Below are 24492 nucleotides of genomic sequence, written 5' to 3'. Positions count from 1 at the left end.
TTTCACATATCCTATTAGTTGATACGTTTGTATACCTGATGCAAAAATTTAACTATTTTCGAGTAGATTCAAAAATTATGTTCCTGTAGTAATTTGATTTATTATCACCCTTAATATATCTACGAGAAATGATTGAAGATCTCAGTTCTTTGCTTCGAGCGGTTACTGTAGATTCCAAACTAGATGGCGATGAATATTATGATAGTGTTAAGAGACAAAGACTTGAAGGTGAAAGGTTAACCAACTATAAATCAGATGGATTCATATTAGCAGAGCGTCCTTGGAAGAATGACCCGAATTACTTTAAAAGTGTATATATTTCAACACTAGCATTAATGAAAATGACAATTCATGCAAATTCAGGTGGATCTATAGAGATCATGGGAATGATGACTGGTAAGATTATGAAAAATGCAATAATCGTAATGGATGCATATCCGTTACCGGTTGAAGGAACAGAAACAAGAGTTAATGCTCAACTGGAGGGTTACGAGTTTATGGTACAATACCTTGAGCGTTCGAAGCAAAGTGGACATGAAGATAATATCGTAGGCTGGTATCATTCGCATCCAGGATATGGATGCTGGTTATCAGGAATTGATGTGGCAACTCAGAGTCTAAATCAAAACTTTCAAGACCCATACCTTGCAGTAGTCATTGATCCTGTAATGACGTCGCAAAGGGGTAAGGTGGAGATAGGAGCATTCAGAACATACCCAGACAACTACAAGCCCAAGAACGACGCAAATAGCGTGAACCGTAGTCAAAGTATCTCCGCCAATGTACCTAAATCAAAGAAGCAAGACTTTGGTCCCCATTCAGAAAAATATTATTCATTAGCTATAGAGATTTTTAAATCGGAGACTGACGAGCATGTACTAGATTTAATAATGAAGAAGGATTGGATCAGCACATTGATTGAACCAAATGAAATTCGAAAACAAAGAGACGTTAACTTAAAGCAAAGCCTTCAGAATATTATAGAAGGTTTATCAGCAAATGAACAAGAAGACCAGATTGCAATGAGAGTAGTTCGAGCGAATTTCATCAAGAAATTTAACAAGCTCTTCGAAGAAGAAGTTCAGCTCAAACTATTGCAATCGAAGCCTGGAGAAAGCTTGCAGGCAAGTGAAATAAGCTCCTCAGCTGATGAAGATCTAGATGAAGATGACGAAGACGATGCTACTAGGTCTGGCTCGGAAGAGTCTACTAAAGACAGGCTGGATATGTCAGATGACGAAGTATCAATGGATAGTACGAGTGTGAACAAAGGCGAAGAAACTCTGGACCGCAAGAAAGAATTCTCATTCGATGTGAATCCTGATGATCAAAAAAGAACTTCATATTCATCTTCTGAGATGACTAATCAATCCAAAAATGAAGCCTTTGCATCAAGAAAAACCTCCAGGGAATCCGCGTACCGTGCTCGTTTCGAGAGCAGGCAGAGAGCAGGTCTAAAAAAACACTCCAACGTTAGGGCTGCAGATGTGCTTAAGAAGGCATCAACCTTAAGTTTGATGTCTGCCGAAGATGATATCCATAGCCTAATTGCGCTAGACCTTCAAGAAAAAATTTTTTTATAGAAATACGGAGCTTGTTTAGTTATTTATATTTATCTCACATTCAAATTTCATCGCGATAGAAAAAGAAATCATCAACACAATCTTCTTTTCTCATCTCTCGAGCCACGAAAATCGACGTGAAATTATCTTTGCGGTCAAAAGTGGATTCCCTTATCTCAAGTCTTAAAAAAAAAAAGACTATATAAAGTCACCACAAGCTTGACTGATACGTTAGCCATATAATAACTGCATCCGCAATAACTGCTATTTAAGAGTGATACACCTTGAGTTAGAATTTTAAGTTATCTTTTTTTTTTTGTGTCAAATATTTAAGAGGAGAGAGAAGCATCTGGATTTTGCTCCTTTGCTCTAACAACTAAGGCATGACATCTCAACCATCGGTGACAAACAGAGTAGATCCTTTTGTTGACAGAATTATATCAAACCCGTTATCCTTCAAACCAGCCAAACAACCTGAAAGCGACCAAGCAGAAAATCTTAAAGGGTTCATTCGTTTGAATAAAAATTCGGCTAAAATATCAAATAGCAGCGACACCGGTGCTTTAAATACAAAGGAACACAATCTGCTTATATCAAAGGAAGAAGATATGAAACCGCGACCAAGGTCAATGGCAGAAGCGGTGGCTGCTTACACTGGGAAAAAGTTTCTTTCCAAAAGAGAAAGGGAGGTGGGTCGTAATGAGAGAAAGGAACACTTGTTAGATAGTGATCTAGAACTTCAAAATGAAGAAGATTTTGGGGAGTCTGAAGACGACTTATCAGTTAAAAGTGAATCTGACTCATTCTCAGACTCTAACTATGAATCGGCATCAGAATACCCTGTTGAAAGGACTGAGCCCATAAAAAATCAAGTCAAAGACGAAAGCCCCAGTCCTGGCCTTGATAGCGAGGATGAGGATGACGATGATTTTGATGACGACGATTCAGATAGCAGTGAGAGTGACAGTGTAGCCAGTTATTCTTCTAGTGATTCAAAAATATCAGACGATTCTGAAAACTTGAAAATTCAATTAAAAGAAGAGGCTAAAGTACCATTAGCCAAAAAACCTGTTGATGAGATAAAGCAGAGCATTTCATCCGAGAAGGAAGAATCTACACCCCCTACTTCGCCCGAAGACGAGAGCCGCAAAGTACCCGAAAAGTCAACAGAATGTACGTATACTGCGCCTTTGAGTCTGTTTTATATGATTAACGAGGTGAATAATGACCGTGGGTCTAACGAATCTAAGAGAATATATAAAAGCTGGCGAGAATTTTCCAAGAGAAAGCCCGTTGGATTACTTAATAATGGCGTTACTTGTTATATGAATTCTGCTATTCAATCTTTGATACATATTCCAGCTTTACAACATTATTTAAATGATATAAATGCAGGGAAATATGACAAAACATTGAAAACTAGATCGGTATCCCATATATTGGCCGAATTATCAAGGCGCATGTGGGGTCTTGATGACGGAAAGAATAAGAATAAGCCATCTAAATATGTCAATCCCAAAAGAATTATTCAAAGGCTAGGTGATATCAATTGCATGATGAGCGAGTGGCAACAAGAAGACTCTCATGAATATTTGATGTCCTTAATGTCTAGATTGCAAGAGGACTCGACTCCAAAAGGTGTAAAATTGAATCAATCGATACTTTATGACATATTTGGAGGCTTGCTAAATCAAAAGGTGACGTGCTCGAATTGTTCCAATGTGTCAGAAACAAAACAAGAATTTTATGATTTATCACTTGGCCTAAATAAAAGGCGATCGAGCGGTTCAAATAGGTATTCTATCGAGAAGTCAATGGATGATTTCTTTTCTAGCGAGGTAATTAAGCCTGAACGAAGTGAAAGAAATTCTGGCTATTTCTGCGAGACTTGCGAAAAGAATACTACTGCAGCTAAGATAAGCACAATTGACAGATCACCGGAGACCTTGATTGTACACTTAAAGAGATTTAAGTTTGATGGAAACTCCTCCTCTAAATTGAAGCAATCCATTTCATATTCGAATCATCTTGATTTGTCAAAATATACTACCAAAAATGAACCCACCATGTACAAACTTATATCAGTCATTGTGCATGAGGGTCGATCATTGTCGTCTGGACACTATATATCTCATTGCCTACAACCAGATGGCACTTGGTCGACTTACGATGATGAGTACATCAATAAAATTAATGAAAGAGAAGCTTTGACTGACCCATCTGCGTATGTATTAGTTTACACTAAATTAACTCCAAAGTTCAGTGAAGACAGAAAGAGAGCTTATTCTACTGAAGCCAGCATTCAAGCGTCTAAGAAGAAAAAGCGAGAATGAATATTATTCTGGCATTTTATAAGACCAAATAGACATACAATTAATGAAGATCATTTATCGTATAAACTTATATGTATTTGACAAGACAATAACAATATATCTTCCATTCAAATAACCAAATTATATATATCAAGATAGTAAAAACCTAATTCAAGACTGTACCCCACTTTATCCTGACCACAACGAACATTAGTGGTAAACCCAAAGGTATAAAAAGTGAAAAAAAAAGGGAATGAAGTAACAAAAAATGAAAATCCCTGACCAACCATCCGCCAAAAAAATCTAACCACAATTAAACGACCTTAAAAAGACCCCAGAATATGAGTAACCAAATAAAAAAAAAATAAAATAAGAAGAAAGCTGTGGCTAATTTGAAGCTCACTCGCTTAATACTGTTTGGTAGATATCAAACATCAACAATAACATCTTCCTTATCATCATCAAACTCATCCTTATCGATACCCTGAAATCTTAAGGTACTTAAAAAAGAACCGTTATGTATATCTCTGAAATCAATTGAATTTGGTCTCCTTATAGGAAGTTTAGACTTTTCATCAAGTCCTCTGTTGCCTATGAACTTGAAGTGACCAAGAGGGGGAGAGTTGGTCGATACAGAACTAATGGACGAGCTTGCTGAAGCCGTTGAATTTGCACTCGACAGGTGTCTCCTATTGTATAACTTCTTAGCTTGCTCAAGTAAGACATCTGTCGAAGAATTATTAGGAATGAACTTTATATAATATTTTTCGATCACAAACTTTCCCTCCTTATAAGACTCTTCGTAAGAAAATGACTTCTTATAAGTCCACCCCACTTGAACCTTACATTGGTGACAACGAACTTTGTTTATTAAATAAACCCCCGTCTTCATCTTTGTTTCCTCCACTGTTGGATCAGCATCATAATTAATTAAATTGTCCACCAAATAGGCACTTCCACTTGCACCGCTAAACTGATCTGATACTATTAAGACTGACAAACATAAATGCGAGGAGCATTTTTTGCAGACCATAATTTGAGTGTCTGAAGACTCATACATGGAACTCTCAAAGAATTCCGAAAACTTCAATCCCATGTCCACTCTTCGTACCACTAAGGCAAAATTTAATTGTTATGACGGATCACTATTAGGGGTAGCGCTGTAGCAATCCACCCCGTATCTCTGTCCTATAATATAATTAGTCAGATATTTCAGTACTGAACTGAACCTGTGACTAGCGTTTGTGAATATCAAGATTCTACTACTTCAACTATTGCCTAGCTGTCGTATAGACTTAGTACTTTACTTCTCTTAATCTCCCTGCGGCGACAATTTTAAAAAAGTGGGTTTTTATAATTGGGTCACTTTTTGAGGTTTGATAAGACAGGTTTTACATATTATCTCGGTTTTTACAAGTTTATGAAGGACAATTTGAATGTTATATTTTACTATTTACAGTATTTACCATTTAAAATATGGACGGACTTTGAAGTTCAATGGTTCATTATTTAAAAACATTCTGGGCTTTTCAAGTGTCTTCTTCTGTTGAAGCTCCCAAGCTCTACGTAACTTTGTTTGCTCAGTTCTGAGAATGGCCTTCAAATGAATATATGGATGCTCTATGATACCCATTCTTCCTCTCCCTTTTATATCAACTCTCTTTCGCCAGCTACCATCAGAGCCTACCCAAAGCGATTGAATATAAAGCTCATCCTCATTTAACTTTGAAAGCCTGGCTTGTTCTAGACCAGACTTCAAAAACTTCTCCATTTCAGTTGCCATTTTCTTAGGGTTGAAATGAAGCTGATTTATAGCATTTTTGACCTTATATTTTCTTATAAACCTAGCGACTAGATTGGCTTTCTTAACCGATGATTTAATTCTGAAAGACTGAAGATAAATGGAAGGTTCCAAGAAATCGATCTCTCGTTCTGTCAAAGAAAGTCTGTAAGTCTTTTTACTATCTGGATCCTTCACAATCTGGTTATTCTTGTAAAAGCCATTTTGGGAAACGTTTACTTCAAACAATTTCCTTTTCAAGGGTGTGATATATTTATCAATTGAAATTTGATTCTTTTTGGATTCATCCAAATAGTATTCTTGCAAGGTCCTATCATTCGCTGGGAAATTTTCTGAAGCTTCTAAATGCTGTTCTGTTTCTTTCACATTACTTTCATTTTCTTTGGCCTTCGTTAAGTCACCGAAAATACTGTTTTCGTTCCTCAACGTCCTTGCCGACAGAAATAGTCTCACCGAGTTTGTTTTCAAAAAAGGTTTTGGAAATGCAGCTTTCACAACATGAATTGCATATACCTTAAGAAACATCTCGCAAGCTGATCAAGACTCTCCTTTTACTTTAACAAACCTACTGATAGCTTTTAAACAGTGGGCTTTCTTTTTAAAAAATTTTTGACCTCGAACAGCGTAATGTACGGCATATAATGTGTAACGACAAACACAGACTAAACACACCTACAATAAATAATAAGATAACATTTAGTTTCTAATGACAGTACTTGTATATATAAGCATAAGAACACTGATTATGCAAAGATAGAAATATTATTTTCTTTTATTGGGAATGTTTGAAATAGGCTAATCAATTTAGAATAAAGAACTTATTGAATTGTGATTCTCGGTTCTTTAGTCATCATAACCCTTCAAGTTCTTGTCTCTGGGCCCATTTGGCAATGGGTATACCCTAGGAATTGGCTCGTGGTCGCCGTATAAAAACTTTCTTCTTAATGGAGTTGCAATCAACAATAAAGGTGCCGACAAACCTAAACCTATTGCCCAAAAGAAATGAGGTTTCGTATGAGCATGATAGCGTAACCACTAAAGTATGTTAGTAAGAGTTGTTTCTTGTACACTTTATTTATGAGCCTTCATAATCGCTGATATCTTGTTCACTTTAAATTGTTCGATAAATCTAGATTACTCTTAAACAAAACATGAAAGCGAAAAGATATGCTGAGAGCCATAATTTGAACAAACTTGCGAGGGGAGCCTTAGCACTCTTCATCCAATCGGACTAGCAATTCGAAATCTCATTTAATGACGATAATTCCCTTTATTTGATATACGTACCCTTATAGGCTGAGAATAGTAAACTGGGTAATCTCCCCAAACTTTATCAGATGCTCCCATGTTGACAGTTTCCTCTATTTCGTATTAATATTCTTAAATAACTGTTTTAAGTATCTTGTCGATAACTCTACCGTAGGCACATCTTTATTTCGTTTAATTGGACAAAAAAAAGTAATCGAAATATTAAACCTGCATATACATACACACTCTATATACGAATAGTAATCAGCTACAAGACGCAACATATAATTATAAGTATTTCCTTACATTGTCCACAAAAGACCTAAGCTGTTAATCGCTTACGATTTGTTCTTGCTCGATCTTTTCTTGCTGCTTGATTTCGTTTGAGATTTTTCAGCACCCGAAGAGGTAGAATCAGCAGTTTCTTTAGTTTTAGCCTCTTTTTGACTTTTGGCTTCTTCCGCAGCTTGTTGCTCATAAAATTCATCTCTGATCTTTCTGTTGTACCATTCAGCGTAATACAATCCTCCTTGCAAAACTAAGACCCCAACCAAAACAACAATAATCATTACCTCTGAAGCTGCCATTACATTGATTCCAGTATTTCTATCAACTTCGCCCCAGTCACCTGTAATACACGAGTTCACCCCAATTCTCAAATTGGTCAAATATATGATGATAGCTACCACATATAAACCCAAAGAAAAATATTCAAAATATTTAGCATCTTCCTCAGGTTTGTAAAGCTTAATAAAAGACCCAATTAACCCTAGAAGCATAACAAAATGAAACACATAATGGACGTACATAGGTGAGTTTCCCCAAATAGTATAATGTGCCAAAGAGATGTCAAATCCATTAGGATCATACCTCCATAATGTGTTCAAGTCATATGGCCATTGGGCATATATGACGCCTAATCCAAAGGATGTAGCTCCGATTAACAAGCCTGATCCAATTGGAACCAAATCTCGATAAGTCATTGTGAAATATAATAAATCTAAATGATACTGCTGTCCTTAATCCGTAAAGTCAAAGAAATTTTATTAGATATGGTCGATATATCACGTGATTGTTGTGAAAGAAGATAGTTGGTCCGCCTGAATGATAACTATTATTACTCAAATGTCAAGAACTCATGCCACAAATAATGGATACTAGTTGCTTTTCCTTGATGAATGCTTTGCATTTTCAGAGTTTTGTCCATGAGTTTCATGTTACAGTAATATTTGCGATCCTGCAATAATAATCTCTAATCTGCATGAGGTAACGGCAACACATATTTAATTTCAAAGGTTGTAATCCCAAAATTAGACTGTTAAAAAGCGTATCCATTTCGAGAACTAGAGTTTAGTTAGCTATGAGAAGGAGCCCACACAATTTCACGTAAAAGAAACACTTCACAAAGATGAATGCGACAATTTGATGAAATGTCGTCTTTTGTCGCAATCAGTTTTCACCACTTTGGAATATCTAGATAATCCAGCCCTCTTTAGATTAAACTGCAATCGTTTCAAGTGTGGAGGCTTTAGTGGGGACTCTAGAATATTTAAGTTCTTAGGAGTTACAGAAAATTTACAAAGTGCGATACAAGGACTTCCTCGTCAGCATAGGATTAATTTGAGGGCAGTTTAATTAGCACATATAATGAGAAGCATTAAATCAGTAGTTGTTGGGGATGGTGGAGTAGGTAAAACATGCTTATTAATCTCATATACAACTAACACATTTCCAAGTGACTATATTCCAACAGTGTTTGATAACTATTCTGCGTCTATTATGATAGACGGGGAACCTATCAAGCTAGGTCTATGGGATACTGCAGGACAAGCCGAATACGACAGACTAAGACCGTTATCTTATCCTCAAACTGAAATCTTTTTATGTTGCTTTTCAGTTGTTAATCCAGACTCATTTGCTAATGTCAAGGCAAAATGGATACCTGAAATAATGCATCATTCTCCGAAAGATGTTTTGATTATACTAATAGGAACGAAAATTGACTTAAGAGAAGATCCTGCGGCAGCAGAAGAATTAGCTCAGCAGCACATTAAGCCAATAACTACTCAACAAGGCAATAAGTTAGCAAAAGAAATTGGAGCTTTAAAATATATGGAATGTTCAGCTTGCACTCAAGTTGGGGTGAAAGAAATATTCGACTACGCAATTAGGTCTGTTTTAAATCCTCCCAAAAGTAATGATTATGTCGTTAAGAACGAGAAGCCGAAAAGCGGTCCTTCGGGAACCCCTACAGCTGGTGTATCGCCTGTAAAGAAAAAAGTTAAAAGAGCTAAAAAATGTACTATCTTATAGATACGATTTCATCAATCTACATTTTGTAACTTTTTAACTTTAATCTTTTTTCGCCACTTGTTAATTATAAAGGATAATGGTCTTAGACTAAAGATGGTATAGTCAGTTTGAATGTATTACTAATTTAAGACAAATATTTATAGTGTATAGACGATCTAATCAAAAGCACGTAAATAGATCAATTGACTATCTTATTAATGCTGCTCTGGATGGATGTACAACAGATGGCGAGTCTGAATTATTTGTTGGAGAGTTTGGGCTTTCATTATTATTTGGCTGCTTCTTTTTGACTTTCTGATTCAACTCCAGGTAAACATTTTCATTCTTCTTCTTTAATTTCGTTTTTCTGTTCTCTGAATTTCCACCTCCACCAACTGTCAACTCAACATTTATCTTTCTTCCGTTAATCAAAGTATGATGTAATTTTAATGCAAGGTCCATTTTTTTCTGAATCCCCTCCGATTCTTTATCAAATTCAACAAATGCAATACCTTTATCTTGTCTGATTCGTATTTTATCAGGTGCAGCCTTCTTAAAGTGCTTTAAAAGCTCATCTTCAGTTACTTTATAAGGCAAATTACCTACAAATATAATAAATCTAGCCCCACTAGAGGACAGAGACTTGTTTTTCTTTCCCCTTCTTGTTTTCCTTTTCTTTTTAGGTTCTTGCGGTTCATCCTTTGATTCTTCATCCCGTTCTCTCTTTTTGGTTTTTTCTTCTTCCCTTTCTTCCTTAGACTTATTCTGCTTGAACTTCTGAGCCTTCTTCTCCCTTTTGGAGATACCTTTGTCCGTTGACATCTTAGATAATTTTATGATCTTCAAACCTGAATAGTCATTCCATCTACTTTTCGTGAAAAAACGTTGTTCGCACCTGGCGAGCTCATCGCTCTATCATACTTGTTAACTTGACTGGACAAAGAAATATTTTGGATATGGCATTAAACGACAAAATAAAGATAGACATCAGGACGAAGCCCACTCCCTCAACTGTATCGAGGTCGAGATCTCCTCTGCCACATGTGCATTTATTCTCACTGGCTAGTTACAGAGAAAGATCCCCAGACACATTGCAAGAATCTGAAATTGAACGACAAAACAATACCTTGAATACCCTGACCTCAAATGAAAAGGGTCTTGATCAATCATCTGAGGACCAAAATGCTCGAGGTAGATCAAGAGATAGAACGTCGATTCCTGTGGTAGAGGAACTATGTGATAATGATGAAATGATTAGTTTAATGGGATTTGGTGGGTTTGGGACTACGAAGGGAAAGCATGTTAAGTCAACGAAAGGGGGAGGTGCTAAGAGTGATACGAAGCCAGAATACAGACAATATATGAACAGAACAAAAGGTTTCAATAGACCACTTTCGCCAAAAAGGAAATAAAAGATAATTTTATTCTATAAAGTACTTAACAACTTTTTGTGTTCCTCGTACAATTCTTGGTGCTTCACTCTTAAGTCCGTGTAGGCTTTTGAGAGCTTCTTCATCTTCTCTTCAAGCTGGGGTGTATCTTCCGCATTATTGTCGGCCATAACTTTGACAGATGAATCAATTGTCGACAAATTTTTGAATTCCAATTCTTCTTTTGTTAATTTCAGGATCCAATCTTCAAATTCATTGTTGTCTTCATTCTTTGGAAGCTCCATGTATAGGAAATGATCAGAAGGCTCAGGATCGACTAGTATTCTTTTAAACTGGGGTATGAGTCTATGCCTCTTGTCAGTAACACCGTTCGCCGCTGCTACGGTCTCAGATGGGCAAACATAAGCAATAAGTTGGGATATCGGTGCAGTACAAGGCTCGAATGATTTTATCACTTGCTTGGTAACAATGTCTGAAGCAATGACTCTTCCTGCAGTGTCACCCGAAATCATGTTAGTGCCATCTAAAGATATCGTAATTTTTGTTGGTGCTATTTGCTTGTTTGTGCTGCTTGTGGAAGAATTATCAGCTTGTTGATGGTGGGTAAAGGAATTCTTTAATTCAGTATCGTTATCGAGTGTTACAATTTTGCTATTGCCGCCAATGCTTTCTAAAACGGAGGTATTGGGATTGATTTGATAAAGCGGTATCATTCTAATTGTTCCATTCAGTAGACCAACGTATAAGGCTCTATTCGCAGGATCTTTAGCAATGCAGTTTATGCAATCAGGCAATATGAAAGTAGTTAGAATATTCTTTGACATTATATCATAAATCCTTAAGGTACCGTCATTTGATGCAGTATATAATCTTAAATCATTAATAATTCCAGAATCTGAGAACAATAAATCAGCGATCGGTAACGTGTGATCATTGAACAAAGCAAACGGTTTTGAGCTGACCGTGGTATCTGTAGAGCCGTAGATGGAAACTAAGTCAAGAACTCGCCATATCATACACCTCGCGTCCAATCCACCAGTGGCTAAGAACGTCCCACATTCAGAAAACTTGAGTACAGATATCCCTTGGTAATGCGCTTCTTTTACACATAGCAAATTCCCTGAAGCTAGCTCCCAAATATATAGCTTGCCACTTTTCGCCCCACCTGCTAGTAGCCAAGGTATTCTGTAGCGAGGTACACTTCTGTTCGAATGGTGTAATCCAGATGTAGGCTGATGACATAAAGCAAGCGCATCTAGTTGCTCTGGAACAGGAATTCTTTGGTCGGGACTCTCCTTTCCCCATGAGTATACATTTATCAATGCTTTGTTGGGACTGGCGACGAATAATCTCTCTCCCAAGCCTACGCCTGTCAAAGCTGCTCCATTCTGTGAGCAGTCTGCATTTCTAAACGTAGCATGGATTTGTGAATTTGGCAATGAAGCAGACATGCCAAATGAGCCCTTTGAATGCTTATCATTAGGGTCTCCCTCTGATATATAAAAGATAGATTCTTCCATTCCTTACTATATTAATACAAGCTTGAATACCTTGAAACTAGATCTCTTCAGAAAAGTATTTCTTATATCGATGAGCTCTCTGTGCAGTGTTGAACTATAAAGAAAAAAACCTCGACACGTATAAACTATTTATAATGATAGCACGGGAAAGAAAAGACGCAAGGAAAGATGCCAGTTGACATCCTAGCAAGTATATTTTTTGATGGTCCTCAAGTTGTGCCTGGCTGGGATTATATTAAAAAATATGGTCCAGTTTTACTCACTCTAGGTGGTTTAAAATACTACTTTGGTGGTGCCTCCAACAGTTGGGAGAGAGATATGCACGGGAAGGTATATATGATCACAGGTGGCACATCTGGATTAGGTGCATCACTTGCCTATGAGTTGGCTAGCAAAGGCGCCCAGATCATTTTGTTATCAAAATCGACGAAAGATTCGTGGTTAGTGGAATTTATCGATGATTTAAGAGAAAAGACGGATAATTTTATGATCTATGCTGAAGAATGTGACTTAAGCTCACTTTATTCGGTAAGAAAGTTTGCCACAAAGTGGCTAGATAACCAACCGCCAAGACGGTTGGATGGTGTAATCTGTTGCGCCGCCGATGCTATTCCATTTGGCAAAAAGAGACAAGCCACCCAGGATGGTGTTGAGAGACAAATTGGAATCAATTATTTGGGGCATTATCATTTATTAGCCCTTCTTGGACCTTGCCTTAGGTCACAGCCTCCAGATAGAGATGTTAGAATCGCTATTGCAACTTGTTCTTCACAATCAATAGGAGATATTGATTTAGATGATTTGCTCTGGGAATCCAGGAGATATCCTTCGCGTAGTCCTCTCAAGGTTTATGGAACATCCAAGCTATTATTAGGTTTATTTGCTAAAGAATACCAGAGACAAATAGATTGTTATGAAAGGAAAGATAAGGCACCATGTAATGTTAAAATTAACATGGTTAATCCTGGAGTCATGAGAACTCCCTCCACTAGAAGATATATATCCATGGGATCTATAATTGGCCTTTTTATTTATCTTTTGTTACTCCCTATATGGTTCTTGTTTCTCAAAAGTCCCCGTCAAGGTGCTCAATCATTTTTATTTGTGCTTTCAGCTCCTATTATTGCTAAAATTGGGGGCGGGAATTTGGTTCAGGAATGTAAGATACTACAAAGGACTAGGACGGAATATCAAGACGAAGAACTACAAAAATCTATTTTTCAAAAGACAGAAGAATTAATTTTAAGCATAGAAAAGAAATCCGCCATTGAAAGAAAAAAGTTAGAAAAGTTGAGAGAACTGCAAGCCTCAAGAGAGCAAAAAAGAAAAGAAAAGGAAGAAGAAAGTGCTAAAAGGAGAGCTAATATTTATGAGAAGCCTGAATCTCCTGAAGAACTTGAGGCAAAATTGAGCATCTTGAGAAAGCTGATAGGGGTTCTGTCCAACTCTGGTGTACATGAACCACCTTTGTTTCCTGGTGAAAATACAGCTGAATCGGAAACTTCCGGCGCGAAATCTCAAAATAAAGTCAAGCCAAAGAAGCTGAAGTCCTCTAAGAAGGGTTCAAGCAAGAAAAACTAGCTCTATTTGTCATATATGTTGACATTTTATCTTGTGCCCCATTCGATAATAAGTAGAAATTTCGTACTTAATTAAACTAGCATGTCCTTTTTTTTTCAACTTAAGTATTGCTCAAAATCAACGCATTTTATTTACGGCTGCCGGTTATCCCTCTTAAATGACATTCATTATGTTGTCTTTAAAGTAGTCTCTTTTGAACCCTTTATCAGGTCGGCAAGAGTTTCCTTTATCGTGTCACGTGCTTATCGGTGTCTCTCGATTTTCATTGATTGACTCGAGGGAACTGATTTCTTCGCCTAATCCCTCAAAAGACGCAAGCGAGTTTCAACGAAGGTCATACTCAATTTACAGTATACAAAAAGGATCCGACATAGTTGACGTAATACGTATAATTAGGACGATAAGCTCTTGAATCCTTCTACACCTCAATACCGTGAATTAGATACTTTAAATCTAGTTTTCTCACATATTGGCAAGTACATTACTTGGTGATGGATTTAGAGAAGCCTGACTTGAAGGGCGCGAATAAAGGGAGGATTCCCACGAGTTCATTGACGAGACTATTGAATGAGTCAAGCTCCAATACTAGTACTCCAAGAGCTACCACGCCAACTCCGAAGGAAGATTCAAGCGACCTGGACTCGGGGATTACTGTTACTCCGCTAGGGGCAAAGGGTCTCAATAGGAATGGTCGTCCAGGATCCCTTGAAGGCGTATCTCATTTAACTATCAATGATAGTGATCTGCCTGCGGCCGACCCCGGTAGCACCTCCGAGTCTACCTTGAAAGCTCAACCTAAAGTCATTAGTGGATTTGATTCTTCATCAGTTCCGCAACCAATACCTGGCTCTCCAAGGACTCCAGGAGACAAATCAATGGCCAACTCTAATGCAAATTCGTACCAATTTAAAGACGCAGCGGTCAAGCCTCCTTCGGAGAGTCCTAGGTATATCAGAGCAAACTCTACTCACTCCTTATTTTTGGGCTCTGGAGGGAGTGACAACCTTTCAACTTCAATTCCATATAGTGCACCAGGCGGAAAGAGCAATCTGTCTATTTCGCACAATAGTCATTCTAGCGCAACGCTTTCGAATCTGTTCAATAACGAATGTGCATCACACATTCCAAACTTGCCAAATGGTCAACATATCTCGTCTATTCACATTCAATCTCCTCAAGTGAGTTCTTCTTCGATCGAACCTCGATTCGTTATTTCAAAACAAAGAGTAGCGCAAGCACAAGCTGCTCAGGCTGCGGCAAGCTTGAGCTCTTCTCAGAGATCAAATTCTCAATCGGGCTTGTCTTATCTTTTTTCTTCTAAACACAGACATTCTTCAAAGGGATCATCTACTGATTTAGGGTCATTATATAATAACTCCTACCAAGATCAAGCGCTTCAAAGTTGTTCTCCCTCATCTGTCTCGTCGGCCGAATCAGCTGGCTCGGTTGCATTCGCTTCTCAGTCAAGGCACAATTCAATGGCTAATTTGAAAAGATTTTTCAAAAAAAGTCCAACTCCTCATTCTCCCACCACTCCGGTGTCAAATTTATCAGCTTCATTGCGCTCAGTTGGAGCCAACAGTAATAGTGGTGCTACTACTCCTGGCAGTGGATCCTTCCAATCGGGTTCATATGGACAGCCGATAACGGCCTCTTCATCGAATGCTTCCTTTTCCCAGTCACCAGGTAATTTTACACCTGGGTCTCATTCTATCAGCAGAACATCTACATTGCAGAATAAAATCAACTACCAAGAAAGAAGGGGTTCGGTAGCTAACGTAATTAACCAGCAACAACAGTTACCATTTTCTAAAAGGTATGGAAAATTTGGAGAAAGTTTGGGAGCGGGTGCTGGTGGAGCTGTCAAACTAGTAACAAGATTATCAGATAAAAAAGTCTTCGCCGTTAAAGAATTCAGAAGTAAATATCAAAATGAGTCAAAGAGGGACTATGCAAAGAAAATCACCGGAGAGTATTGTATAGGATCAACTTTGAAGCACCCTAACATTGTCGAAACAGTGGAAATTTGTTACGAAAATGAAAGGATTTTACAAGTGATGGAGTATTGCGATTATGATTTGTTTGCAATCGTCATGTCTAATCAAATGTCAAGAGAGGAGATCAATTGCTGCTTCAAACAGGTCTTAAATGGGATTCACTATTTACATTCGTTGGGATTGGCTCATAGAGACTTGAAGTTAGACAATTGTGTTATTGATAAAAGAGGTATCGTTAAAATAATTGATTTTGGCTCTGCTGTTGTATTTTCTTACCCCTTTTCTAAAACTTTAATCGAAGCACTGGGTATCGTTGGCTCGGACCCTTATCTCGCGCCTGAGGTATGTGTGTTCAATAAGTACGACCCTCGACCAGTGGACATTTGGTCCGTTGCTATCATATATTGTTGTATGATGTTAAAAAAGTTCCCGTGGAAAGTTCCAAAATTCACTGATAATAGTTTCAAATTATTTGCGACCAGAGGAGAGGGTCTTACGCTTAGCGAAATGCTTGTGAAGACTCCTCCAGACTGCTTTTCGACGGGTTTAGATAGCATTCAAGAGGCTAGTGTCGCGGAGCCAGATCAGCAGTCGGGATCAGCCCCAGGCAATGGAGAAGGAAAACTGCACACATCTAATGAAACTGGACCTGGTAGGTTGCTACTTGCTTTGCCAGAGGATTGCCGCTCATTGATTGGAAAGATGGTTGAAATGGCCCCTGCATGTCGTATCACCATAGATGAATGCTTTAATGACGAATGGCTTCAATCAGTAAATATGTGTACTGTGATAGAGACTCCAAATGAATCCTCTGAGCTTATTAAATGCGATGATCATGTTCATACTGAAGTGAGTCAGGCAATGGCTCATATTGCTGCGTTTGAAAAAAATAAGAGGAAGGGTTAATCACTTGTATTATAAACCTTTCCACTTCGTTCCGGGCACTCTAATAAAGTCATTGATAGAACCAACCTAATATAATTTTATTACCAGTTGTCAAGTATTATAACTGCATATTCAGAAATCCGGTAGTCTACAAAGGTACAAAAACTCAGACTATTCTGATTATTCGTTTTTGATCTTTTTTCCGTTCCATTAGTTTCTTCATTATATTAAGAATGTATATACATGATTTATCTATTGTAGTTGTACTTTTATCGTGCTAATTTATGGAACAATGCGTACACCGATCACTTCAGCCGTCAGTATTATAGCACCACAAATCGATTGAAGATCAAGTTCCTTGTGTCTCTCGTCTGTCTTCTTAATTTTCGCAATTTCATAGACATGCTTCAAGGATATCTCTCCAACATGATTATGAACTGGTTTGTCAGCACCTTTTGAAGCCTGAGCTGCCTTCAATAATAGCCACGAAGTAGGTGGAGATTTCATTTCAAATGTGAATGTCCTGTCTGGTTTCACTGTGAGTAAACAAGGAATAGGAGTGCCTGGTTGAAAATGTCCTGTCCTCGCGTTAAATTCTTTACAAAAGTCAATGGCTTTTACCCCTTTTGAACCAAGGGCTGGTCCCACAGGAGGAGCAGGAGCTGCTTGTCCCGCTCCAACTATAAGCTTAACCATAACACTCTTTGCTGACCTTGCTGACATAATACTACGTTTAGCTTAATGGAAGTCTTCAAACTACAAGTTGAATTTTGCTCAAAAAAAAACGATATAAAAAAAATCCACAGTCACATGATCAATTGATATTCTGCCTCAAAGTCTTATACTAAAAGACCAAAACAGATTAATAGACCCGAGCAGTCTTGACTTGTTGTTGAAGTTCGTGGGGCACATTCTCATCTAAAAATTTTATCAAAGTTTTAAAACACTAGTAGCAGAGTACTTTGTTGTGATTTTCTTGTAGCCAAGCTCATTGCTATTGAACTATGTAAAGTCTATGCTTTTTAGCATGCTTTGTAGATTAAAAAGATATCTCGAATCACAATGTTGCAATATTGGAAAAGCGGATGCCCTTGTTTCGAATACGTTTAAAGTACAATGTTAGTGCTGGTTTGTACTCTAACTTTGGCTCTTCGCAGATATCGAAAATTGAAAATTTAAAACGAAGCTCAATATCTTTTAGCACAACCATGTTAAAGACGTTCCCATTAAACTCAAGGGCGAAAACTACAGCTCTCAAGCAACCAAAGGAGTTATTTTCATTCGCAAGAGATGAGCAAGGAGAGTATGTGCTCGACGAAGTTAAAGAAAAACATTTATCTTATTATTATTTTCCAGATTCATACGTTGAGAAGCAAATTGATTTAGCAGCAGGGTTCTCTCAATTCAAGAAGATACCGGAAGAGGATAACTTGGGTGATTTTGATGCTTATTTAAGAGCAATAATGAATTATGAAAGGCAAGAGAATGAAAATAAGAAGTTGAATGTTGACATAGTGACATTTAGAGGCTTGATGACAAAGATTTTAGCGCTTCCATATAATCTCAAAGACCCTATAGATCTTAACATCGTTGCCTTTGATGGACAGCTATTTATTAAGGCTGATGAGGAAATCGAACTTCGAAGGAGACAACAGCAACAACAGTCTCAATCAGGAGACCTGCAACAATATGATTATTCAAGACGATGTGAATACAGTGGTTATAAGTTCGAGACCATCGCTACTCTTCCTAAACCGTGGGCAGAATGTTCGAGGCAGATGATTGAAAGTAGAACTAAGAAACAAGTAAGCAACTATCAACAGTATTTGTCGGTCGTGAAAACAGGCATTGGAAAAGTGAAGCTTTTGGTTGCAGGGGAAGTTGACTGTTTGTGGGACTACATACCAGAGGATAATAAGGATATTCTACCACATTACGTAGAATTGAAGACTAGTAGAGCTTTGGAAAATCCTTCCCATATTGTCAATTTTCAAAAGAAACTTTTTAAAACCTGGGCACAGAGTTTCTTGTTAGGAGTCAGAAAAATAATATATGGCTTTAGAGATGATAATCTTATCCTTCGCAGCGTAGAGATTTATCAAACAGATGAGATACCAATTCTTATCAAAGATAACCCTGTTAAAGAACAAGACAAGCATGAAAGTATAAACTGCATGAATGCATTAAAATGGTACGGCGCCGTCATAGAATGGATACAACAATCCGTACCTATCGACGATGAATCAAAAGCATACAGATTAAGCTATGACCCAGGTTCTAGATCTTTTGCACTTCATGAATTGCTTACCGATGAAAACAAACGCTTAAGAAATGGAGGAATTTTGACTCAAGAGTTCAAGGATTGGAGAAATGCTATTAAATCTTAGGGGTACTCGCCTGTTTTTTCAAAGAAAAGAAGAGTAACGCAAACGTCTTGAGTAATAAACAAGGGTATTATACGTTGATGAGGACCATCTTTCAACAAAATTCTGAGCGTTCTATTGGGCTGGATTCTGTTTTACGACAGTTTAATTAAGCGACTATATGGTCCTTTAATATTCTGTAATAAATTTGCAACATTTATTTTATGGTAATTGTCACGTCTTTTTTGCATTCATGGTTTGTTTGTTAGTGCATTTGGCACTGTAATATATAGAGGCGAGATGAGGTTGTTCACTTTTGTTAAGTTATACAATTATGTTGACTCCAAATTAGTATCTGGTCACAAACATCACGGATTCAAGGTAATATCCAATAAAAGCGTTTCTAAAGATTGCTAAGAACATGGTTTGTTACTTTTATGTAGGGTCATTATAAGAAAAGAATATACGCAATTTTGCAACCATCTTCTGTTACACTGTAGTTCGTCACTTCCTTGAAATACTTACAAAATATTTCAATGTTCCAAAGAAATAAGTTGTACACAACGAAACAAATTAGATTCGAATTTTTTCTTCGGATATTTATTACTCAATATACTGTAACCGCAACAGAAAGAGACAGGAAAAAGGACGAAAAAGCGAAGAACTAATTGACATTCCGTGGAATTTTAAGCATCGCTATTCAACTTCAACATCTAGATATATTTGACTGTTAATATCTAATTTGTGGACATTTTAGTTGTTTTACCGTTTATGTATATATATTTATGGCATTATGATAACAATCGTTATATTTAAGAAGCATGCTTCGGTTATATCGGTCATTACGCACACAAAACAGTGAAATCATTCACATGCTGGATTCGCTGTAACCGATGACGACCCGTAAGCGCTTACTGAGCTGGAGCTTCGCTGGACTTTCAACCTCTGTAAGCTCAATACCTCACACTGACCCATCTTTCAATCCTTATAATTCACTAAAAACTTGAATAAGCTACTTTTCAGTCAGTTTGGTTTCATCTTTCCCTTCCCCACCAGAACCGTGGTTTAAAAATAGTGAGCCGCGCTTGCAACGTTAGCGATGTTTATCACTAAGCACCCTGTGAGAAATCTCGCGCGCATTCCAATTAGTGCATGTTAGGGTCACATTACGTCGTGGTGAGCGCGAAACTTTCCCACATTGATACCTCTGCTCCCCGTGTTATCTACCGAGGTTCATCATCGCGCCCAATTATATACCTGTAATAACTAATCGATCTGTTCTGGACCGGATTCAGTAACTATCTACGACCACCCCGCTTACATGTCTCAGGCGAACATATAAAGCAAAAAATTCCCCAGAATATAACGGCGATTTGACACACCTGATAGTATTATAAGTAAATCTGAGTTAAGAAGTATCTTTATTATAGCTAACTTATAAATTATTTGAATAAAGATGGCACCAACATATACGAACTCCAATGGTTGCCCAATTCCAGAACCATTTGCTACTCAAAGAATTGGTGAGCATGGTCCTCTTTTGTTACAGGACTTCAATTTGATTGACTCTTTAGCTCACTTTGATCGTGAGAGAATCCCAGAGAGAGTTGTTCATGCTAAAGGTTCTGGAGCATATGGTTACTTCGAGGTCACGGATGACATCTCAGATGTCTGTGGTGCTGCCTTCTTAGACACTGTTGGAAAGAAGACAAAGATTTTCACCAGATTCTCAACTGTTGGTGGTGAGTTGGGTTCTGCTGATTCAGCTAGAGATCCAAGAGGTTTTGCCACTAAATTTTACACTGAAGAAGGTAACTTAGATTTGGTATATAACAATACCCCAATTTTCTTTATTAGAGACCCATCAAAGTTTCCACATTTTATTCATACTCAAAAAAGAAATCCAGAAACTCACTTGAAAGACCCAGATATGTTTTGGGATTACTTGACCTCTAATCAGGAAGCCACTCACCAGGTCATGATTTTGTTCTCAGATCGTGGTACTCCTGCTTCTTATAGAACCATGAATGGTTACTCAGGTCATACTTATAAATGGTCCAACAAGAAAGGAGAATGGTATTACGTTCAGGTTCATTTCCTTTGTGATCAAGGAGTCAAGAATTTGAATAATGAACAGGCAGGTGAGTTGGCCGGTTCTAACCCAGATTTTGCTCAAGAAGATTTGTTCAAGAACATTGCCGCGGGAAATAATCCATCCTGGACTTGTTATATTCAAACTATGACTCCTCAGCAAGCAAAGGAAGCACCATTTTCTGTTTTTGATTTAACGAAGGTCTGGCCGCATAAGGACTATCCATTAAGAAGATTTGGTAAATTTGTCTTGAACGAGAACCCAAAGAACTACTTTGCTGAAGTTGAGCAAGCAGCTTTCTCCCCAGCCCATACTGTTCCTTATATGGAACCATCTGCTGATCCAGTTTTGCAATCGAGATTATTCTCTTATGCTGATACTCACAGACATAGATTGGGTACTAATTATACTCAAATCCCAGTCAATTGTCCAGTCACTGGTGTATTTAACCCACACATGAGAGATGGTGCTATGACTGTAAATGGTAATTTAGGCTCAACACCAAACTACTTGGCCACATCTAGACCCGTTGAATTCAAAAACTTTAATTTGCAAGAACAACAAGAGGTGTGGGAAGGCGCTGCCTGCCCATTCCACTGGAAGTGCACTGACGAAGATTTCAAGCAGCCTGCTGCTTTATGGGAAGTGTTGGGCAGATATCCAGATGGTCAAGCACATTTGGCTCATAATGTTGCTGTTCACGTTGCCAATGCATCTCCACACATTCAAGATAGAGTCTTCGAAATGTTTTCTAAGGTTAATCCTAACTTAGGTAATGCTATTAAAAAGGAGGCTTTACAAATCTCTCCAAGAAAATAAATCATTTGATTGAAGCTCAAGGTACTCATCACTTCATTGATGTTTGTTTACAAGAGGTTTAGTTTGTAGTAAATAATGAATTTGATGTTAATTTATTAATTATATGTAATAAAGTTTTAGCTAGTTACCTAAACTAAGCATTCGATTAAGAGCTGTTTTCACAGTCTTCATAATATCTCTGATACCATACGAGATCACAACTTAGTAGTATTGCAAGATTCACACGAGCAAGATGATCCACATTTGCAAGATGATCCGCAACATGAGCTGGACGATGGTCCGGACTTAGTAGTCTGTGATGAGCCGTTCGAAGTATTTTGACCACACATTTGATTTCAGGTATATTTTTGTTGAAAAAACTCAAGTCATTGTAAATTTCTCTCGAATCGCGCTCCTTTTTATATATATGATAAGAAATTGCGGATACACCTACCCTGTTAGGAAGTTATAAGCTAGACTTGAAAATTTAATGTAGACTACCAAGAGCTTCTACAGGCTCTACAAATGAGCAGTAATATAGAAAAAACAGTTAAATGTCTGGAAATCGTCATAGACTATAAAAATTTTATCTTCTTGTCAAACCCCGTCACTGAAATTTAAAATCCCTTATGTTTCCTTATATACTATTAAGTTTGCTTCTAAATGTCTTAGTACAGTTGTTAAGTATGAACTAGATGTAAGCCAATAGCTAACTAATATAGCTCTAAAAGATAATTTTGGTGACCCAGTAAAGTTCTTATGTTTCATCATCTCAGGAAAACCTACGGTTGAGGATGTACATCGTCATTAACTTCACTTTTTCTCTATAAATGATATGCAAGTTGCCCCGAAAAAGACTTTCAATTGTATTCAATATTCAATATTCAATATCAATAACTAATATTGAGCTCCGCTGGTATGTTTCGCTATAGATTTCTGGTACTCATCGGTATGCCTCAAGATCGATGGTGGAGGGTTTGGAAAGTTGGGTAGATTTGGAGGTGGCGGTAATAAAAACTCATTCTCTCCTACTTTTTTATTGGAACTTCCAGGAGCATTACGGTTCAAATAAGCGAGAGTTATTTCATAAGGAAGTTCTGTGGGATCCCAAATGCCAGTTTCCTTTGCCTTAGTTTCATAGTAATTGCAATAATATCTAATATGGTTCTTGCCCATCAAATGAGACTTCCTGACACTCATTGTGTCATGAGTCAAATACGACTTACAGTAGTCGCAGTAATACTTAGGCATGATATCTGTTGATGAAGAGTCTGCCTTTATTTTTTTAAAAACATAAAACAAGTTTTTATCTGTCTTATATGCCGGTGGGTTCAACATCATATGACGAAGCTTTAGCAGCTGCATCATCTCATAATTATGGATGCGTCCCAACTTCAAATATATACTAATGTGACTTCTGTATCTAGCCTTAATCATAAGAGTTTGGGAAAGTATTTACGTTTACAGAGTTAATATAATACCATACGATTTTGCATATTCATCAATGCTTGAGACGAAGCATTATCTTGATGTGATCATTAAAGCCATTACCATCAAAGAATCAGTTAACTTTTCTTAATAGCATACAGCATGTCGGTTGCGTCACAGCATTCATTCATGAGTCAAGAAGACTCTCTCAGTTGGTTGCTATAGTGGGTAGTGGTACACATCGACATGATTAGTTGCATATTAAACAAGAGCTCCCATATTACTCCATTCAAGGACGTAATAACATCTACGCAAACTCGCTTTCAGTTTCAACCTCATCTTAACTACGACCATTGATATTAATTGGCTTATATCTATAGAGCTGCTAAGATTCTTCATTTTGAGAAGAAAGCAAAAAGAGAATCTTATATGCATGTTATGAGATGATCACATGATTCATGATCCGCCAATAAAATTGAACAGTTAAATTGGTGGAATGCACTTCCACAACCGATATTCGGGCCAAAAAAACTATTGAATGAACCCACTTCAATCTACTATAATTAAAGTCAATAATAAATAAGTGGAAGGAATTTGCATCATGATGTTCAGGCAATCAGTTGTAAGTATTAACATGTGTATTCAAACAGATTTGTGATTGAACATTTTCAAATGAAAATGAAATTTTTTATATTTGTTTTATTGATAGAAAAGAGAATATTCAATTGAATACTAACTAGATTTAGCGTTTCATCGCTTCTAGAAGGTCATTATCAGCTACACCAAGAAGAAGCAACTTGGTATCAGACTTGTACGTCCAACAAATTAAACAGTTCAAACCAACGGCTCTTTCCAACAAGGAGATTGAGGAATCTGTTAAAAAGTTCCAGTTGCCAGGCAAGCCATCTATCCCAGAAGCAGAAATTTCTTCGCAAGCCTTAGGTGAATATGAATCCGCTCCAGTTGAAGTTCAAGATGCTCCTTCCGCATCTCAAGCTGCAAAGCCAGCAGGTGAGGAAGATTGGTTTGTTTTTGAAGAAGCCGAGGAACACCATTGAGAATTATAACATTTGAGATCATGGATATCCCCAAGTGGGAGCTTCATGTTGAATTTTTTCTACATGAGGCAACCATTTATTTATGGAAAATTTGGTTACTTAAGTGTTGCGTAAAAGATGGCTAGACATTGTCTATCCGTGTAAAAAAATAGAATGAATAAAAA

The 24492-nt window shown here is 37.4% G+C and overlaps 16 protein-coding genes across 16 annotated transcripts; 9 read left to right on the top strand and 7 right to left on the bottom strand.

Moving 5' to 3' along the window:
• Positions 1-128: 128 nt before the first annotated feature.
• On the top strand, positions 129-1583 carry JAB1 (COP9 signalosome catalytic subunit; the record flags this gene model as incomplete). Its single annotated transcript, XM_062954707.1, has 1 exon — positions 129-1583. One exon carries the CDS (start codon positions 129-131, stop codon positions 1581-1583), a length of 1455 nt encoding a protein of 484 aa, XP_062811383.1.
• Positions 1584-1945: 362 nt separating this feature from the next.
• DOT4 (ubiquitin-specific protease) lies at positions 1946-3895 on the top strand (the record flags this gene model as incomplete). Its single annotated transcript, XM_062954706.1, has 1 exon — positions 1946-3895. The coding sequence occupies one exon, from the start codon at positions 1946-1948 to the stop codon at positions 3893-3895; it is 1950 nt and encodes a 649-aa protein (XP_062811382.1).
• Positions 3896-4301: 406 nt separating this feature from the next.
• Positions 4302-4970, bottom strand: MOH1 (Moh1p; the record flags this gene model as incomplete). Its single annotated transcript, XM_062954705.1, has 1 exon — positions 4302-4970. The coding sequence occupies one exon, from the start codon at positions 4968-4970 to the stop codon at positions 4302-4304; it is 669 nt and encodes a 222-aa protein (XP_062811381.1).
• A 366-nt stretch (positions 4971-5336) lies between these two features.
• PRCAT00004692001 (mitochondrial 54S ribosomal protein uL22m) lies at positions 5337-6200 on the bottom strand (the record flags this gene model as incomplete). The annotated part of the gene is made up of 1 exon (XM_062954704.1): positions 5337-6200. One exon carries the CDS (start codon positions 6198-6200, stop codon positions 5337-5339), a length of 864 nt encoding a protein of 287 aa, XP_062811380.1.
• Positions 6201-7261: 1061 nt separating this feature from the next.
• Positions 7262-7906, bottom strand: CSH3 (Csh3p; the record flags this gene model as incomplete). Its single annotated transcript, XM_062954703.1, has 1 exon — positions 7262-7906. The coding sequence occupies one exon, from the start codon at positions 7904-7906 to the stop codon at positions 7262-7264; it is 645 nt and encodes a 214-aa protein (XP_062811379.1).
• A 664-nt stretch (positions 7907-8570) lies between these two features.
• Positions 8571-9236, top strand: RAC1 (Rho family GTPase; the record flags this gene model as incomplete). Its single annotated transcript, XM_062954702.1, has 1 exon — positions 8571-9236. One exon carries the CDS (start codon positions 8571-8573, stop codon positions 9234-9236), a length of 666 nt encoding a protein of 221 aa, XP_062811378.1.
• A 186-nt stretch (positions 9237-9422) lies between these two features.
• NOP6 (Nop6p) lies at positions 9423-10037 on the bottom strand (the record flags this gene model as incomplete). Its single annotated transcript, XM_062954701.1, has 1 exon — positions 9423-10037. The coding sequence occupies one exon, from the start codon at positions 10035-10037 to the stop codon at positions 9423-9425; it is 615 nt and encodes a 204-aa protein (XP_062811377.1).
• Positions 10038-10171: 134 nt separating this feature from the next.
• Positions 10172-10627, top strand: PRCAT00004687001 (SNUT3/LISCH7 family protein; the record flags this gene model as incomplete). The annotated part of the gene is made up of 1 exon (XM_062954700.1): positions 10172-10627. One exon carries the CDS (start codon positions 10172-10174, stop codon positions 10625-10627), a length of 456 nt encoding a protein of 151 aa, XP_062811376.1.
• Positions 10628-10641: 14 nt separating this feature from the next.
• On the bottom strand, positions 10642-12126 carry PRCAT00004686001 (WD40 repeat domain-containing protein; the record flags this gene model as incomplete). The annotated part of the gene is made up of 1 exon (XM_062954698.1): positions 10642-12126. The coding sequence occupies one exon, from the start codon at positions 12124-12126 to the stop codon at positions 10642-10644; it is 1485 nt and encodes a 494-aa protein (XP_062811375.1).
• Positions 12127-12294: 168 nt separating this feature from the next.
• PRCAT00004685001 (putative oxidoreductase) lies at positions 12295-13707 on the top strand (the record flags this gene model as incomplete). The annotated part of the gene is made up of 1 exon (XM_062954697.1): positions 12295-13707. The coding sequence occupies one exon, from the start codon at positions 12295-12297 to the stop codon at positions 13705-13707; it is 1413 nt and encodes a 470-aa protein (XP_062811374.1).
• A 491-nt stretch (positions 13708-14198) lies between these two features.
• On the top strand, positions 14199-16610 carry NPR1 (serine/threonine protein kinase; the record flags this gene model as incomplete). The annotated part of the gene is made up of 1 exon (XM_062954696.1): positions 14199-16610. One exon carries the CDS (start codon positions 14199-14201, stop codon positions 16608-16610), a length of 2412 nt encoding a protein of 803 aa, XP_062811373.1.
• Positions 16611-16871: 261 nt separating this feature from the next.
• MRPL19 (mitochondrial 54S ribosomal protein uL11m) lies at positions 16872-17312 on the bottom strand (the record flags this gene model as incomplete). The annotated part of the gene is made up of 1 exon (XM_062954695.1): positions 16872-17312. One exon carries the CDS (start codon positions 17310-17312, stop codon positions 16872-16874), a length of 441 nt encoding a protein of 146 aa, XP_062811372.1.
• A 362-nt stretch (positions 17313-17674) lies between these two features.
• On the top strand, positions 17675-18976 carry PRCAT00004682001 (decapping nuclease; the record flags this gene model as incomplete). The annotated part of the gene is made up of 1 exon (XM_062954694.1): positions 17675-18976. The coding sequence occupies one exon, from the start codon at positions 17675-17677 to the stop codon at positions 18974-18976; it is 1302 nt and encodes a 433-aa protein (XP_062811371.1).
• Positions 18977-20408: 1432 nt separating this feature from the next.
• Positions 20409-21863, top strand: CAT1 (catalase A; the record flags this gene model as incomplete). The annotated part of the gene is made up of 1 exon (XM_062954693.1): positions 20409-21863. The coding sequence occupies one exon, from the start codon at positions 20409-20411 to the stop codon at positions 21861-21863; it is 1455 nt and encodes a 484-aa protein (XP_062811370.1).
• An 876-nt stretch (positions 21864-22739) lies between these two features.
• PRCAT00004680001 (uncharacterized protein) lies at positions 22740-23093 on the bottom strand (the record flags this gene model as incomplete). Its single annotated transcript, XM_062954692.1, has 1 exon — positions 22740-23093. One exon carries the CDS (start codon positions 23091-23093, stop codon positions 22740-22742), a length of 354 nt encoding a protein of 117 aa, XP_062811369.1.
• Positions 23094-23874: 781 nt separating this feature from the next.
• On the top strand, positions 23875-24328 carry ATP14 (F1F0 ATP synthase subunit h; the record flags this gene model as incomplete). The annotated part of the gene is made up of 2 exons (XM_062954691.1): positions 23875-23892; positions 24017-24328. The coding sequence occupies 2 exons, from the start codon at positions 23875-23877 to the stop codon at positions 24326-24328; spliced, it is 330 nt and encodes a 109-aa protein (XP_062811368.1).
• Positions 24329-24492: the final 164 nt, after the last annotated feature.

The sequence above is a fragment of the Priceomyces carsonii genome (assembly GCF_900007245.1).
Source record: "Priceomyces carsonii strain CBS4050 genome assembly, scaffold: Debaryomyces_carsonii_scaffold_5, whole genome shotgun sequence".
NCBI classification, from domain to species: domain Eukaryota; kingdom Fungi; phylum Ascomycota; class Pichiomycetes; order Serinales; family Debaryomycetaceae; genus Priceomyces; species Priceomyces carsonii.
Note: the sequence above shows the minus strand (reverse complement) of the source record. Positions and strands in the feature narration are given on the sequence as shown.